This window comes from Perognathus longimembris, chromosome 8 (assembly GCF_023159225.1).
Source record: "Perognathus longimembris pacificus isolate PPM17 chromosome 8, ASM2315922v1, whole genome shotgun sequence".
Lineage (NCBI taxonomy): Eukaryota > Metazoa > Chordata > Mammalia > Rodentia > Heteromyidae > Perognathus > Perognathus longimembris.
This window is the reverse complement of record NC_063168.1, coordinates 34,262,983-34,279,427: the sequence shown is the minus strand read 5'-3', so window position 1 is coordinate 34,279,427 and position 16,445 is coordinate 34,262,983. Positions and strand designations below refer to the sequence as shown.

Sequence of the window (16,445 nt, the reverse complement as noted above, 5' to 3'; positions counted from 1 at the left end):
GAGTCCCAGCTCTGTTTCTGGCGTTTTGCTGGTTAACTGGAGGTCAGAGTCTCACTGACTTTACTGTGTGGGCTGGCTTCAAGGAGTCCTTGAATCTCAGCCTCCTGACTAGTTAGGATTACAGGTGTAAGCCACCAGTTCCCAGCCTGCAATAAGCAATTGTAAAAAGTTTAAAAAAGCTCAAGGTCACTTGAGGATTCAGGAGTAGGACCAGAATCCAAGTCTTCACAGCCTTAGTGCTAAGAAAAAGCTAATAGTGTCTGTGGCAAAGAATAGCAGCAGCAGAAAGGGAAAAGCAGAGCTCTCCAATTTACTGAATAGATCACTCAGTTCAAAAGTCAACCTGTAGGGCTGGGGATATAGCCTAGTGGCAAGAGTGCCTGCCTCGGATACACGAGGCCCTAGGTTCGATTCCCCAGCACCACATATACAGAAAACGGCCAGAAGCGGCGCTGTGGCTCAAGTGGCAGAGTGCTAGCCTTGAGCGGGAAGAAGCCAGGGACAGTGCTCAGGCCCTGAGTCCAAGGCCCAGGACTGGCCAAAAAAAAAAAAAAAAAAAAAGCAACCTGTAACTCATTTTTGGAATGCCTACAATGTATATTTAGTGTGAGCCAAGTGAGGTCCAATGCCTTTTAAAGATTCCTCCTTTTAGAAGGCATTTCTTCAGGGCTGGAATTGTGGTTCAGATGGTAGAGGTCTTCCCTTACTAGCATGAGGCTCTGAGTTCAAACCCTAAGTACTGTCCTCACCCTACCCCACCAAGAAAAGGCTTTGGTGGACAAGAGATAATTTAAAAGGTCTCTCTTTGAGAACAGTGTGACAAATAGTAAGAAGTAGGTAAACTATAATGTGAGTGAAGGTTTATGCTCAAGGGTGGTTAACAGACTCATCTTTTTCCAGTTTCAGGTTTTAAAGGGTAAGTAGGATTTCTTTAGGTCAGACCCAAGGACTACCAAACCTTTGGGTTCATTTGCTTTTCTCCTTTCTTTCCATTCTTCCCAATTCATTCCTTACACTTTACAAGCACTATTTATGTGCTAACTTGTATGAAGATGACTCTTCGAAACTTGAATAGTACAGGTAGTCTTTCCTGTTCTCACTGAGACTATTAATGATCAAACAGCCTATGAACCTTAAGAAAAACTACACATCAGAGTTAAAGGTCAACTGACATAGACATTTGGAATGGTAGTGAGCATCAGACAGCTGGAAGTGGCATATGCTTTCTTTCCACAGAATCTCCCTGTTTGGGAACTTTTCCCCACAACTATTGATATTGAATTATATGAGAAATTCAATTATAAACAACTTTTTGAGATATTCTCTGTGATACATATACATGTTAAGTAAAAGAACCCTTTTAGCCAAAGAAAGGGAATGCCCAAGGTTTGGTACCTAATATTTCTGAAATTCTGAATATTTCTGAATTCTGAAATATACTTCATTTCTAGTATGTTTTCAAAACTACTGTTCCTAAAATTCTTGACTCACTTGGTCATAAGAGACAAAGACCAAATCAATTAAAATTAATTTGCTTTACCTGAGTCTGGCATAGCTCAGTCCAAAGTTTGGGAAACAGTGCAAGATGAAGTGGCAAGCCTTCATAGGCAACTAGGACACCTAATATTTGAAAAGAAATCAGGAGAGGTTATAATTATAAATTACATTAATGAGGTTCTAAACTTGGTACATTATTACAGTTACTTCAGGTTTTAACTATGTGGTTGTCTATATTTTTAGATATAATGAATGTGTTTATAGTTCATTCCAATGATTCAACCAGTGTGATAATTTAAAATGCACTATTCACAATCTATTGATCTTTACTCTTTTAAAAACTTTCTCCAAATATAGGAGGGGATCAATCACAGGACCTTAAACATATTAGGGAAGCACTCTACCACGGAGCTGCATCCCTAACCTTGGAATCTGTGATTTAATCTCACTTTCTGCTTTTCAGACATCAAATATGCTAGTATTTCACCTCTTTCACCATCAGGTCTCTTGAAATAAACTTCCTTACTATCCTCCACATTTCTCCAACCCTGTTTAATCAGGAAAGACAAATGTAAGCTATCCTTCAATTAAACCTAAAAAGTATGGGCAAGACCAAGAATTTAAAACTTTATTTCATAAGATGTCTGCTTCAGATATTTATTTCCCAAGTTGTGGAGAAGCAGCATATACAACCTAAATGAATATGGCTATCCTTAAGTAAAACTTATAAACAATATAATCTGAATCTTGTACAGTTTGCCCGAAGTATTATTGTATTCTAGGTATTTTTGTTTTAAACTATTTAAAAACATGAAGCATACTCTTAGTAAGAAGTCACTAGGCATACAAGAACACACAGCAAATGGGCATAAGTTTGCCAAACCCTGGGTTAGATCTAGGATTTGAGAAAGTCTGAAGACAGCAAATCAGATACTGAGGACCCTTTTTTTGAGGTAGACCCGGGTATTTTTCTGTCAAAATTGTTCCCTTTGCAAAGACTCAAGGAAAATTTCAACTTTACCCTAACCTAATCAGGCTGGGGCTGCAAACATTTACTCACCACAACATATAAGTTTGATAATGCCATCAAATCAAGGCTACAGGGTAATTTTTTTGTTCCCATATTCCTGTGTCATAATTATCCATAAAAACAAGGTAAGAGATTGGCAAACTATAGTCTTTGGTCTAAGTCTGTCTTATTACCTGTTTTCAGTGACCCATTGAGCCAAGAATAGCTTTTATAATTTTTTAATGACTAAAAAGCAAAACAAAAAACCCAGCAGGGCACCAGTAGCTCACACCTGTAATCCTAGCTATTCACTGAAGGCTTTGATCTGAAAATTGAATTTTAAGCCAGCTTAGGCAGAAAAGTCTGTATGATCTTCATCTCCAATTAGCCAGCAAAATTTAGACTGGAGGTTTGGCTCAAGTACTGACAGAGTGCCAGCACCTGTACCGGGCATATGAACACACCAAAAACTAAAATGAGCGAAATAATACAACAGATCACAGCAGACATGAAGTAAAAAGTCTAAACTATTACTAATGTCCAGCTCTTTGCAGAAATCATCTGCCAGTTTTCTCAACTAGAGACTGCCCCAACACAAACCCTCTGTTTCTTTGGTCTTTCCTCCCTAATGGACCTACAAACTTGAAACAATCTATTTTTAATTTCTCTTGCCAGTCCTGGGTCTTGGGACTCAGGGCCAGAACACTGTCCCTGGCTTCTTTTTGCTGAAGGCTAGTACTCTACCTCTTGAGCCACAACACCACTTCTGGCACTTTTGTCAGGAACTTGTTTATGTGGTGCTGAAGAATCGAACCCAGGGCTTCATGCATGCTAGGCAAGCATTCTACCATTAAGCCACATTCCCATCCCCTCTATTTCTCTCTCTCTCTCTCTTTTTTTTTTTTTGCCAGTCCTGGGCCTTGGACTCAGGGCCTGAGCACTGTCCCTGGCTTCTTTTTGCTCAAGGCAGCACTCTGCCACTTGAGTCACAGCGCCACTTCTGGCCATTTTCTGTATATGTGGTGCTGGGGAATCAAACCCAGGGCTTCATGTATATGAGGCAAGCGCTCTTGCCACTAGGCTATATCCCCAGCCCTATTTCTCATTTCTGTAACTACCAAAAATAACTGCTATAACAAACAAAAACTCATGAAGGCCTTTTATGATCTAAAAACACTTCTAAGTGATTTTCTGATATAAGGATGTCTTTTGTACAAGTGAAACAAATCTCTAATGGCATCCACTGTGTTATATATATCAGAAAATCAGGGCTGTGAATATGGCCTAGTATTAGAGTGCTTGCCTTGTATACATGAAGCCCTGGGTTCGATTCCTCAGCACCACATATATAGGAAAAGCTGGAAGTGGCACTGTGGCTCAAATGATAGAGTGCTAGCCTTCAGCAAAAAGAAGCCGGGGGGGGGGGGGGGCTGGGAATATGGCCTAGTGGCAAGAGTGCTTGCCTCCTACACATGAAGCTCTTAGTTCGATTCCTCAGCACCACATATATGGAAAACGGCCAGAAGGGGTGCTGTGGCTCAGGTGGCAGAGTGCTAGCCTTGAGCGGGAAGAAGCCAGGGATGGTGCTCAGGCCCTGAGTCCAAGGCCCAGGACTGGCAAAAAAAAAAAAAAAAGAAGAAGCCAGGGACAGTGCTCAGGCCACAAGTTCAAGCTCCAGGACTGGCAAAAAAAAAAAGAAAAGAACATCATTGGATTTTTCTCATCAACTTTGGAGGGAGGGTGTTTTATTTTCAATCTGTATCATTTACTTGAATGGGACAATTAGGTTCAGAGAAATATAATCTGCTGAAGTCCATCCCAAAACCACTTCAGGATATGACTTTATCCCAGATTTATCTGATTAAAAAGCCTAGACACTTTCCAGTAATCAGTGTTTGCCCAAGCTTCAATAATTTATGCATCAATGTGAAAATCTTCACATTTGCCCATTACCTGTATTACCATTTTCTTGATACTTTAGATTTACTTGAGAGACTACTGTCATATTAGCCTTATTTTAGGCAATATAAACATCTAGAAAACCATTTTATTTACTAATTTGTAATACAGAAAATTCATATATATTACTAAGGAAAATATTTTCCTGGATCACCTCATACAGTACACTGGAAAACACTATCATCCATGGGAAGCTAAAGACCTTCTCGTAGCCCTTTCTATTCCCTTTTAAGCTGTGCCACCCTCTTCTGGAGTTTTTCCCTAGTATCTTCATAATGCAAGTATGGATGAGAAGCCCCCTAGCTCTATGACTCAAATTAAGACACCAATGTCATCTTAACTCCTACCAGACTCCTCTAATACTTTAAGTGTCCTACTCTCTAGATGCAAAGCACAGAGTGATATCATCACTAGAGTTCTTAAGCAAGCCTATAGTTTTTTACCTCCATAAACAGAGTGGGTACCTCTAAAAGTCTGTGAGACTCTTACCTCCAATTAACTACTAGAAAACTGGAAGTGGCGCTGTGGCTCAAAGCGCTAGCATTGAGCAAAGAGCTCAGGGACAATGCCCAGGTGCTGAGTTCAAGCCCTATGACTGACCCAAAACAAACAAAAACACCAAACAAAACAAAAGCAATAGCAACAAAAAACTACACTGAATTTCATACCACGTATCTTTTTTCATCCTATGATGATGTCCGGCATCCTCAGTAAGTTTCATATTCTGATACATCCCACCCATGAAGGAACTAATAAAAAAAAACCCAGAAACGATTCCAAATACATTCTTTCCTCACTACTAACTTAATAACCTCATACTGTAGAAGCTGCTAGGTAATAAGTAATTCTAATGTTATACCAGTGGATTTTCTACCTGAATTATATTATGATTGTCTACTTTTGTTCAGGAGGATATTGGGTGAAACTAAAAAACTCCCAATTACTAGGCAGATGTGCATTTATGTATGTATGTATGTATGTATGTATGTCAGACCTGGGGCTTGAACTCAGGGCCTAGGCTCTGTCCCTGAGCTTCTTTGTGCTCAAGGCTAGAGCTCTACCACTTAAGCCACAGCATCACCTCCAGCCTTTTCTGTTAATGTGGTACCGAGGAATCGAATCCAGGGCTTCATTACATGCTAGGCACTCTACCACTAACCCACAATCCCAGCCCTCTACTTTTTTTTTTGGATAGGGTTTTACATTTCTTGGTAGTGGCAGCCTCAGACTAATGCACTGACCTATTCTTTCCATGTTGTTGGGATTACAGATGTAAACCATCATGCTCAGCTTATCTGTTAGGACTCTCACAAATACTGCCAGGGCTGGCCTGTCTGTATTCCTCCTGCTCTGCCCAAGTAGCTGAGATTACAGCTGAGAGCCACCATACTCAGCCTCCTTTTTCTACTTTTCTATAAAACTAGAAGTGTCTACCCATCCACACATTATCTAGGGGAAGTGGTGGCACTGACAGATAAATGAAAGCCCAAAAGTAATTCTCTACTATAGGACCGAATCATCAGGACAGCTTGAGAATATCAAATATGGAACTACCCTATGTAAACCATTGCTTATCTGGGTTTCCTTGTAGGTTTCTAAAAAATATGATGGCCCTTCTACGGAACAATCAGATCCCTATGCCTGTTTTTCCATTATAAATGAACTGACAACTCTAGAATTATAAATATGTATCTTAAGTATGATTACTATGGATTTACTTTTTGGACTACAAGATTGGCTTCAGTAGATGTCTAGAGTACATATCCCCCGAAGCCTTTTAGGAAGTAGTTAACTAGTCACTTCTCTAGTTAATACCACCCTGATATTCCAGAGAAAGCTGACTTTTCTTTTTGGGTCAGTACTGGGGTTTGAACTCCAGGTCTTGCACTTTTGTTAAGGCAGGGCTTTACTACTTGAGCCACACCCCAGCAGCATTTTTTATGCTTAAATAATGAAAATGTTTACGGCTGGGAATATGGCCTAGTGGTAGAGTGCTTGCTGTGTATACATGAAGCCCTGGGTTCGATTCCTCAGCATCACATATATAGAAAAAGCCAGAAGGGGCGCTGTGACTCAAGGGGTAGATTGCTATAGCGCCTTGAGCAAAAAGAAGCCAGGGACAGTGCTCAGGCCCTGAGTCCAAGCCCCAGCACTGGCAAAAATAAACAAACAAACAAATAAATAAAATAACGAAAATGTTCAATTTCTTCTTGTTTCTAGGTTTTGTTTCCTTCTTAGTATAGTGTTCCTTAGTATCTCAAGGTGTTATCCACACAATCTCATGGTTTTATTATTTCAAGAAACTTCTCGGGCTGGGAATATGACCTAGTGGTAGAGTGCTTGCCTCACATACATGAAGCCATAAGTTTGATTCCTCAGCACCACATATATAGAAAAAGCCAGAAGTAGGACTGTGGCTCAAGTGGCAGAGTGCTAGCCTTGAGCCAAAAAGGAAACCAGGGACAATGCTCAAGCCCTGAGTTCAAGACCCAGGACTGGTGAGAAAAAAAAAAGAGAGAGAGATTTCTTAATTAGGTGTCTAACTGGGTTCTGGAATTGATTTTGGTCAATGGACTAAAGTATTAGAGATTTGCTTTCCCATTCCCAAGAAGCTGAGCAGTTATCTCAATGTGCTACCTATTTTCTTCCTTTCTTTTTTTGGCCAGTCCTGGGGCTTGAACTCAGGGTCTGAGCACTGTCCCTGGCTTCTTTTTTTGCTCAAGGCTAACACTCTGCCACTTGAGCCACTTCTGGCTTTTTCTATATATATGATGCTGAGGAATCAAACCCAGGGCTTCATGTCTAAGAGGCAAGTACTTTTACCACTAGGCCAGATCCCCAGCCCCTATTTTCTAATTTGATGTCATCCTTATTATAACTTACTTTTATATAATAAAAGGAAGAAAATACAATTACAAAAAGGAAAGGATCAAGTGACAGAGGAACAGATCTTCCTGTTTTTGTTTGCAATATTAGGGTTTGAACTCAGGGCTTGGCACCACTTGTTAGGCAGGCACTCTAACTTACTTAAGCCCCAGCCCCAGCCCCTTTATCCCCACCCCTTGCATTTTGCCTGGCTGGCTTCAGACCATGACTTTCCTACATTTTCCTGAGTAGCTGGGATTATAGGCATGTGCCATCATGCCTCACCCTCGTGAGTGATATTTTGATATGTACCTTTTTTTGATAGTGTTGTAAATTGTGTGTATGTAAACTCTTAAATACCTGAACTTTTAGACATCAGCAGTGAAATCTTTCAATTGTTTGGCTAACTTCTGCTGCTTTTAAATATCAAACTACTATGGTTCTGCATATACACTGTATTTTCTGACAGTAGCTAAGCTCCCTTTCCCTTCTGTGCTGTTTCTTCTAACTCCATTCCTGACAGACCTCTTTTTAAGGGACTCTAGTCTTCCCTTTTTACCTACAGCTCTACAGCCCTCTGGAATTCTAATCTGTAATTATCAAATAACTTCCTTTTATCTTTTAATAAATCTTTGTGTGTGGGGGGGAGGGAGGTGTCCAAGTACTAGACTTGATCAAAGGGCTTCACATTCTCACTTGGCTTTTTCACTCAACTCTGGTGCTTCACAACTTCAATCACATATGGACTTCAGGCTTTTTGCTGGCTAGTTGCAGGCTAGTCTCACAGGCTTTCTTGTCCAGGCTGGCTTCTAACCAAGATCTTCAGATCTCAACCTCTTGAGTAGTTAGGATTATAGACATGAAATACCAGTGCCTGGCCTAATAAATCTTAAAATGTTTGGTTATCCACATAAAACCATAAAAAGTTTTGCTCAAAAGCGGAAATCAGTTACAATCAAACACAGGTTCTGATACAATCCTACTTCTGGTTCAAGTATTTTAATAACCTCATCTTTGAATTAACTAACTTCAAGCAAGATCAAAAGCATAAGGAAATAACCAATTTAAATTTACCCATACCACTTGTTCGTGAAGAAATTACACAAATCAAAAGTCTAGAACTCGGTGTCAATGGAACACACCTGCAATCCTAGCTACTCAGGAGGCTGAGATCTGAGGAGTGGTACTTGGAAGCTAGCCTGGTGAGAAAAGTCTGACCATTAGCTACCACCAAAAAGCCAGATATGTGGCTCAAGTGTTAGCGCATAAGGCTTGAGCAGAAAAGCTCAGGAATAGTGAGTGCCCAGGCCCTGAGTTCAAGCCCCAGGACTGGCACAAAACAAACAAAAACTTGTGGGTAAGGATGGGAGGGAGAAGGCGGGGGGAAATGGGAATGAAGGAGTGACAGGGTCCAAGAAGCAATGTACTCCTGTACTCAAAACCTGACTTTTGGAACTGCAACCCCTTTAAAACAGAACAACAACAAAAAAATCCTATCAGCTCACCACTGCAGTTTATCAATGTAGGCTTTATTTTATCCAGACATTTACTAGGTGTCTCCCCTTGAAAATAGTCATTTCAGTTCCAGGAGGGAGTTAATGTTAAACTCTGGAACATAAATCTTTCCATGTATGAGAAGGTAGCTAGGACAGCACTGTTTTTAAGTCATTGTCTAACTTCATATATGGGACAGGTAATATGGTTTGGTTTATATGTAGTGCTAAACCACCAACCACATTTGGCTATTTACATACCATTCCTTTAATATATTTCATGTTCCCAGCACTCCCATATGGCAACAGTAACACACTGTGGTAGTGGTGCAGTGAGAGATAATACTGACACACAGAACAGAATCAGTACTGCTTCAGGATTACAAAATATTAAAGTACAAAATCTGAAAGTTAATTCAGTATAACCGGTGAATATTCTGCTTCTCCTCCCCACTCCATGTTTAATTACCTTTTGTTCAAAGAAAGACAGAATATGCATTACCTGATCAAAGCTGTTCAAATAAGAATAAAATATCCTCACATTAACTTTGGCATTAATTACGTGAACACAATTACCAAGAAGTTTTCCAAGAGTCAATGTAAGTCCCTCGTATCTGGGAGCATGTCTGTACTACCTACCAGAACTCCTGAATATCGTCTCATACTTGAGTATTGTTATTGCTAGGTTTTAGGTTTTGAACAATCAAGATGCACTGGCAAATGTAAGGATAGCCTTCATCCCCAGATCCTGGCATTTTAGCCACATACATTTTGCATACTACATATGCAAAATCTGCTAATAGTAACAGGTGGAAGGGAAAATCTTTCAAATTTGAATATGCTCTAATCACTTACCAATAAGATAGTTTTTTTTGAAGAAGTTTTCCCTGACAGCTGTTAAGCACTGCCTTCCTCTTGGATAATGAAATCTACATTGCCCTATCTGAAATGGATCAAAATCTTTTTGGTAGGAAGGATGGAATTGGGAATTAAGATTTAGATAGAGTACAAGGAGGACTTCTAGGGTATGATAATATTCTACTTCTTGACCTGGTTGGTAGTTTCATGAATATGTTACTTCCTACCCTTTAAAACCAAACTATACAGAGTGGTGGGGCTCCTGGGCCATCCTTGATGAAGTAAGAAGGTAGGACAAAGAGCCTCAGAACTTGGGAACAGTTCTGTGGATTAAGGGACACTGGGGGAGAATGTCCCCTTACTAGGTAGTGGAAAGTTACTCATCAGGAAAAGTTCTCTTGACAAGCACATCCTTGGAAAATTCACTGAAGGGTTTTCTTTTTCCTCTATTTCCCTCTTCAAATTTCTCTTCTCACTCACCTACTTTGTAAGATTTACCTCCTAATTACTCATATATGCACCTCTGCTTCACACTGGTGAGCCCACTTGCTTGCTACTGACACTGCTAGCTCCAAAGCACAGCTGGCACTATAGAGCTCATTTTACCCTCAAGATCATGGCTGGGGAAGTCCATCTCTAAGCCTGTCTCCCTAAGCAGAGCAGTTTTTTGTTTTGTTTTACAATTCTGCTGGGCAGATGGTGGACGTGGGCTTCAGTGTGTAAATGGGATTAGCCCTACTCCACACTCCTTTATAGGCCAGCTGAAACTCTGGGCAGGACTACTCAATGGAAACCAGTAAGTTAGTGTTTTCTTAATAAAAATTAAGTGTTCCCAAGAATACGAACTAATATTTTTAAACATTCACTTTAAAAAAATAAAAAAAGTATTGTCTCATATATTTTTCCCCTTCCTGAATGGCTAGGGTCTTAAAATAATTCAGTGGAATTTACTGCTCATCTTTTATACTTACTCAGCTTAACTAATGTTTCAGTAAATTTTTCACAGTTGATTGCAACTCGGCATAATAGATGGATGAACTGATGATAAGAAAAGAAGTAGTCTAGCAGCATACGATCATAAACGTCATCTTTGCCCTGAAGGTTAAAGATGATAAAATGGTTGCACTTAAATTGTATAATAAAGAGCATATTTTGTGCAAATGTAATAATAAGTTTAACTAAAATATGATTATTTAAATTCTATAAGAATCTAGTTTTAAGTTCTAAATTAGTAATGTTATTAAGATCTTAATTGTCATAAGTTTATTTTCAGTGTGCAAATGCTACTAAAATTACCCATTATTTCTATATACTCTGATAAAATAAAATTACTGTAGGATTTTAACATGTGACACTTTAGTTCTATAGATATATAAAAAATGACTTGAAATAAATGTGAAGTTATTTGTGTAAGAGTAAATATAGTATTATTTTAAATAAATATTTTATAGCTCAAGTATACTTAAGATCCAAAGATGGAGAGAGAGCGTGAATGAAGTGTGGGTGAAGAAATACAAAGGGAAAAAATGGTTTTAGAAAAACATTAAAACTAAGATAATCCTTTGTCAATGTATCTTGTTTCTATATTTTAGAATTGGCATTATTTTAGAATAAACATTAGAGGATAGACTAAAAGTGATGATAAAACAGGGGTATTATGCATAGGTCAAGAAGAATGTGATTTAAGGGCAGTAAAAGAGGCCTTGATTATATGGTGAAATTTAAAAATCATTAAGTACCTAACTTAACTTTTCAGATTTAGATATATGACCCAGTTATAATTTAGTCTAGTGACAAACACTAAGGATTACTATTATTAAGCTACTTTTTTCAGGGGGAAAAAAAAACTTACTACTTATTGTTGATTTTGTAAATATTTAACCAGTATTTCAGAGCACTGAATAGAAAAAGTCCAATGAGTCCATTCTTAGGATCCACAAAATGATCACTTAAGTCTAACATACTCTTAACTGCCAGGGGGGAAATTTCAAATTACTCTACTATAGAAACATGACTTTCCTGGCATCCCAACATACCTTACTGGTTTCCACCATTGTGGGCAAGAGGCACATATTGAGTTCAGGGCGCGGAGGCCGAATATTGCTTTTCCCTCCTATTAGCTTGATATTTTCTCGACAAGGGAAATAAGGTCCAAGAGACACTAAGACATTAAAAGTATACAATAAGAATAAATGGAAAAATAAATCTCCAAGATTTAGTGTGCAGAATGATTAATTGCCAACCATATTCAAATACTGTGCTAGATGAATACGTACTTGGTATATTACTGTGATGGTAAGTACAATGGTTGTGTTGTAGAAATGGAACCAGAGTATGAAGGAAGTCATGGGGACTCAAAAGCACAAGTTCCTTGAGGACATCTGAAAATTAAAACATAATTTGAGTATTAAAATATTGGAGTTAAAGCTACCTGCTATTTTCAAACTGTCTTTCTCACAAAAAAATTAGTATCAAAATCTCAGGTGGTATTTCTGTAGCTGGATTAACTTAGATATTACTCACTAGCCGGTGGGAACTGTTCCTTTTCCTGAAACATAGATACTATACAAAATTTTAACTATTGTTGCTTGCTGAATCAAAGCAGCTGAATTTGAAACAAGTTCACTTCATTTCCTTCAAGGACTAACTCATTATTCTGGGCTTGAGATGAATACTTCTCACCCAAGAAGTTTCAGATTTAAAGTAGAGAGTAACGATGATGGGGAAATGATCATACAGAGAAGCTCAGTACCACTATTGATTATGTTCTATAAAAGACTCTTAGGTTCCTATTTTCCCACTATTTGTCAACCCACTTCTTTTTCTCTCCAAGGAAACTGAGGTGTTTTTTGGGGGGCAAGTTTTGGGGGGCTTGAACTCAGGGCCTGAACACTGTGCCTGAGCCACTCTGTGCTCAAGGCTAGTGCTCTGCCACTTGAGCCACAGCACCACTTCTGGTCGGCTTCTCATGCATGCTAGGCAAGTGCTCTACCATTAAGCCACATTCCTGGCCCCAGGAGACTGAGTTTTACACTGATATGGTTTAAGACCTCAGGAGGGTTCCTCTGTGGCAGCGAGAAGAACCATCCCTATGCATCCCTTCACAGTGATGTCAACATTTTCTCATAGGTTAACAATCTGATTGTTAACAACAATATAGGGCCATCACCCTGTATATATCTACATAATTCTACTTTGCTTTTATAGAATCAAGAGGATTTCAGAGCTACAAGTTAACTTTAGACAAATGAAAGTCAAAGAGCTCAGATAAAATCAGTGACCAGATGAATAACTATTGTCCGGTGGAAGAAAAAAACACAACACAGTTTTTTTAGGATCTGTTAGCCAGCTAATGTGAACTACACATAAAAGTATACATTTATTCCAAACCGTATAGGAATAATATCACTTTTCAAAAACACAGAAACAAAACAACTTCACAGAAATCATTTCCAGGTTTTTCTTTTTGGCCAGTCCTGGGGCTTGGACTCAGGGCCTGAGCACTGTCCCTGGCTTCTTCTTGCTCAAGGCTAGCACTCTGCCACTTGAGCCACAGCGCCACTTCTGGCCATTTTCTGTATATGTGGTGCTGGGGAATCGAACCTAGGGCCTCATGTATACGAGGCAAGCACTCTTGCCACTAGGCCATATCCCCAGCCCCATTTCCAGGTTTTTACATAGGTGTTTATTTCAAGTAACTTACCTATACAGGCATTTCTTAGCTCTGGGGGGCTATAGGAATTAAGAAGAGTTAACAGTTTATGGGCAAATTCAATTCGTTCTTGCCACTGGATTAATGCTTGTTTCACATCTGCAAATATAAAAGCATACATAAAATAGAAAGCTTTTGAGAGATCACAATGTCTTATAATTTTATTTTGAAAACTACAGAATACTAATTCTAGATGATTCCAATTAAATCACATCAAAAACATGTTGGTGAAAACTAAGTGATTACTTTCAAGAGATAGCTATTAAACTTGTAGCTTTTCCCCCCACTCCCACCTCAGGTTCTTCTGTTTGCTAGTCAGGGTCTCTACTTGAACTATGTTTCCAATCTCTTGTTGCACTAGTTATTTTCTAGGTAGAGTCTTGCTTTATGCCTGGGCCATGATTACACCTATGTTTCTCCATTCACTGGAGATGATAGGTGTGCACCACACCACGGATCCATTACGCTTCCCCATAAGCTAGGATAACAGGTGCACGCTATAAACTTCTCTTTGCTGAGGCTGGCCTCAAACTAAGATCTCCTAAGCCTGGTTCCCAAGTAGCTAGAATCACAGGCTTGCTGAGACACTATTCCGGGCTAATTTTCCTGGATTTTCTTCTTGCGGGTCTTAGGCTCTTGAGTAGCTAGGATTCTAGACTTGAGCCGCTAGTGTGCAGAATAGATTTCTTAAAGTTCATTGTTCAGTGATAAAGATATGACACTTGTCTGTTGCTTTTGTTGCCCAAGCTGGTCTCAAACTCCTGAATCCAAGTAATTCTCCTTGCCTCAGCCTCTCAAAGACTGGGGCAGAAGGAAGCATGGATCTGTCCATGTTGTAACTAGAGGTAGCAATTATGTTCCTCTTTTTAGAAGTGTATATATGACATTCGATGTTCTTATTATTTTTGGTCTGTTGTGGGGCTTGAACTCTGAGCCTGGGCACTGTCCTTGAGCTTTTCAGCTCTAGGCTAGCCTCTACCACTTGAGCCACAGTGCCACTTCTGGTTTTCTGGTAGTTAATTGGAGATAAGAGTCTGGAGGACTTTTCTTCCTGGGCCAGCATTGTACCACGATCCTCAGATCTCAGCCTTCTGAGTAGCTAGGATTACAGGCGTGAGCCACTGTGCCTGGCCGTTCATACTATTTTATACGAACCTAAGTTATGTTTTATAGTTATCTTTTCTTGAAACAAAACAATGGTAATCTGAGTCATGAAGGTTTCTAAGCCAGAAAACCTTTAGGAAAGAAACCCAACTTTAGTTACTGTGCTTAGTATTGTTTTCCTAGCTCCTAAGTCTTAACAGTTATGGTATGTTTGCCTGTTTTTCAGGCAGATATTGAGAATATACCAGAACATTCCAGCTATATACCAGGAAGACAAGACAAAAATTTCCTGGTTAGCTAGCTTGGCACCATCTTCTGTGCAGAGATTAAAGACAATTTCTCATTTTGAGCTTAAATACTCTTATCTTTCCTTACTAGGAGCATTAACAAAAGTAAGAAGCAGAGATGATCAAACCTTTTCTCTGGAGATATGGACGTGTAGACTTCAAAACCGAAAGGAATATTGAGAGAAGTTCTACTAAGTCTCCAGTCACATGGCAAGCTGTAGCTTCATGATACATCATGTGCAATGTGTTGAAAGACTACAAGTCAATTAAAAAATTGAAACTTAATTTCATGTTTACTTTATAGAGCCACAGAATAGTAGTGCTCAGCCTGGCAGCTATTTTTGGATGCAGATTGTAAATCTGTGCACATGTGTACAAAGCAAATATCTGTTGTCTAATAACCAAGTCAAATTCTCCTATTCAGCTCTTCCAAAATATATTAACAGTTCTCACTTTCAGAGTCCTGTTTGTTGTAAACATTTCAGTTTGAAGAAACAATTTAACAAACTTCAAAAACAAATAAAAAGATCTTTTTTTGAACCACAATCTTAGAAATTGCAAAGATTAGTGAAAATAGGTAGCTGTTTTAAATAATTTTCCAGGGCCTGTATAGAAAAGACAATAGTAAAATGGCCATTAATCATATTCAAAATAGCAGGCCTAAAATAGGAAAAAGAGCTCTAAAGATATGGATTAAATTCCTTAAATGTATTGGCTTAACATTCTTTAAAACAATAAGAGCCATATACAGCAGACCAACTGCTAATATCATATTAAATGGGGAGAAACTAAAACCATTTCCCCTAAAATCAGGGACAAGACAAGGATGCCCACTCTCCCCACTTCTATTCAACATAGTGATGGAATCCCTAGCCATAGCAATAAGGCAAGAAGAGGACATCAAACGGATCCACATTGGAAAAGAAGAAATCAAACTATCCCTTTCCGCAGATGACATGAGCTTATACCTGAAAGACCCAAAAAACTCAGCCCCCAAACTCCTAGAACTAATAAACCATTTTGGCAAAGTAGCAGGTTACAAAATCAATCCACAAAACCCAGCAGCTTTTCTGTGTATCAGCAATGTACAAGCAGAAAAGGAAATTATGGAAACAATACCATTTGCAATAGCTAAAAAAGGAATAAAATACCTAGGGATTAGCCTAACCAAAGATGTGAATAACCTATTTAATGAGAACTAGAAAAATCTAAAAAGAGAAATTAAAGAGCAAACCAGGAGATTGAAAGACCTCCCATGCTCATGGGTAGGCAGAATCAATACAGTGAAAATGTCCATATTGCCCAAAATGTTATACAAATTCAACACAATCCCCATCAAAGTCCCAGCTACATTCTTCACTGAAATAAAGAAAACAACCAATAAATTCATATTGAACAACAAAAGACATAGAATAGCCAAAGCAATTCTAGGCAAAAGAAGCAGCACAGGAGGTATCACAATACCAGACTTCAAGCTCTATTACAGAGCCATCATAACAAAAACAACCTGGTACTGGCATAAAAGCAGACATGAAGATCAATGGAATAGAAGACTTGGACATAAATCCGCATGCTGATATTCGACAAAGGAGCTAAAGACATACAATGGAAAAAACAGAGCCTCTTCAACTACTGGTGCTGGGAGAACTGGGAAGCCACAT

General features: G+C 38.9%; 1 protein-coding gene across 3 annotated transcripts in view; it reads right to left on the bottom strand.

Annotated features, from left to right (window-relative positions):
• Usp34 (ubiquitin specific peptidase 34) overlaps positions 1–16,445 on the bottom strand; it is a 226,835-nt gene that overhangs the window by 4,525 nt on the left and 205,865 nt on the right. For 2 of the 3 annotated variants that reach the window (XM_048352847.1, XM_048352849.1), the window contains 6 exons: positions 14,913–15,039; positions 13,385–13,492; positions 11,958–12,062; positions 11,718–11,842; positions 10,653–10,776; positions 1,541–1,620 (listed from right to left, as the gene is read on the bottom strand). In XM_048352847.1, the coding sequence (XP_048208804.1) occupies positions 1,541–1,620; positions 10,653–10,776; positions 11,718–11,842; positions 11,958–12,062; positions 13,385–13,492; positions 14,913–15,039 (669 nt within the window). The remainder of the gene's footprint in view (positions 1–1,540; positions 1,621–10,652; positions 10,777–11,717; positions 11,843–11,957; positions 12,063–13,384; positions 13,493–14,912; positions 15,040–16,445) is intronic. The other variant, XM_048352848.1, reaches the window with a different exon arrangement.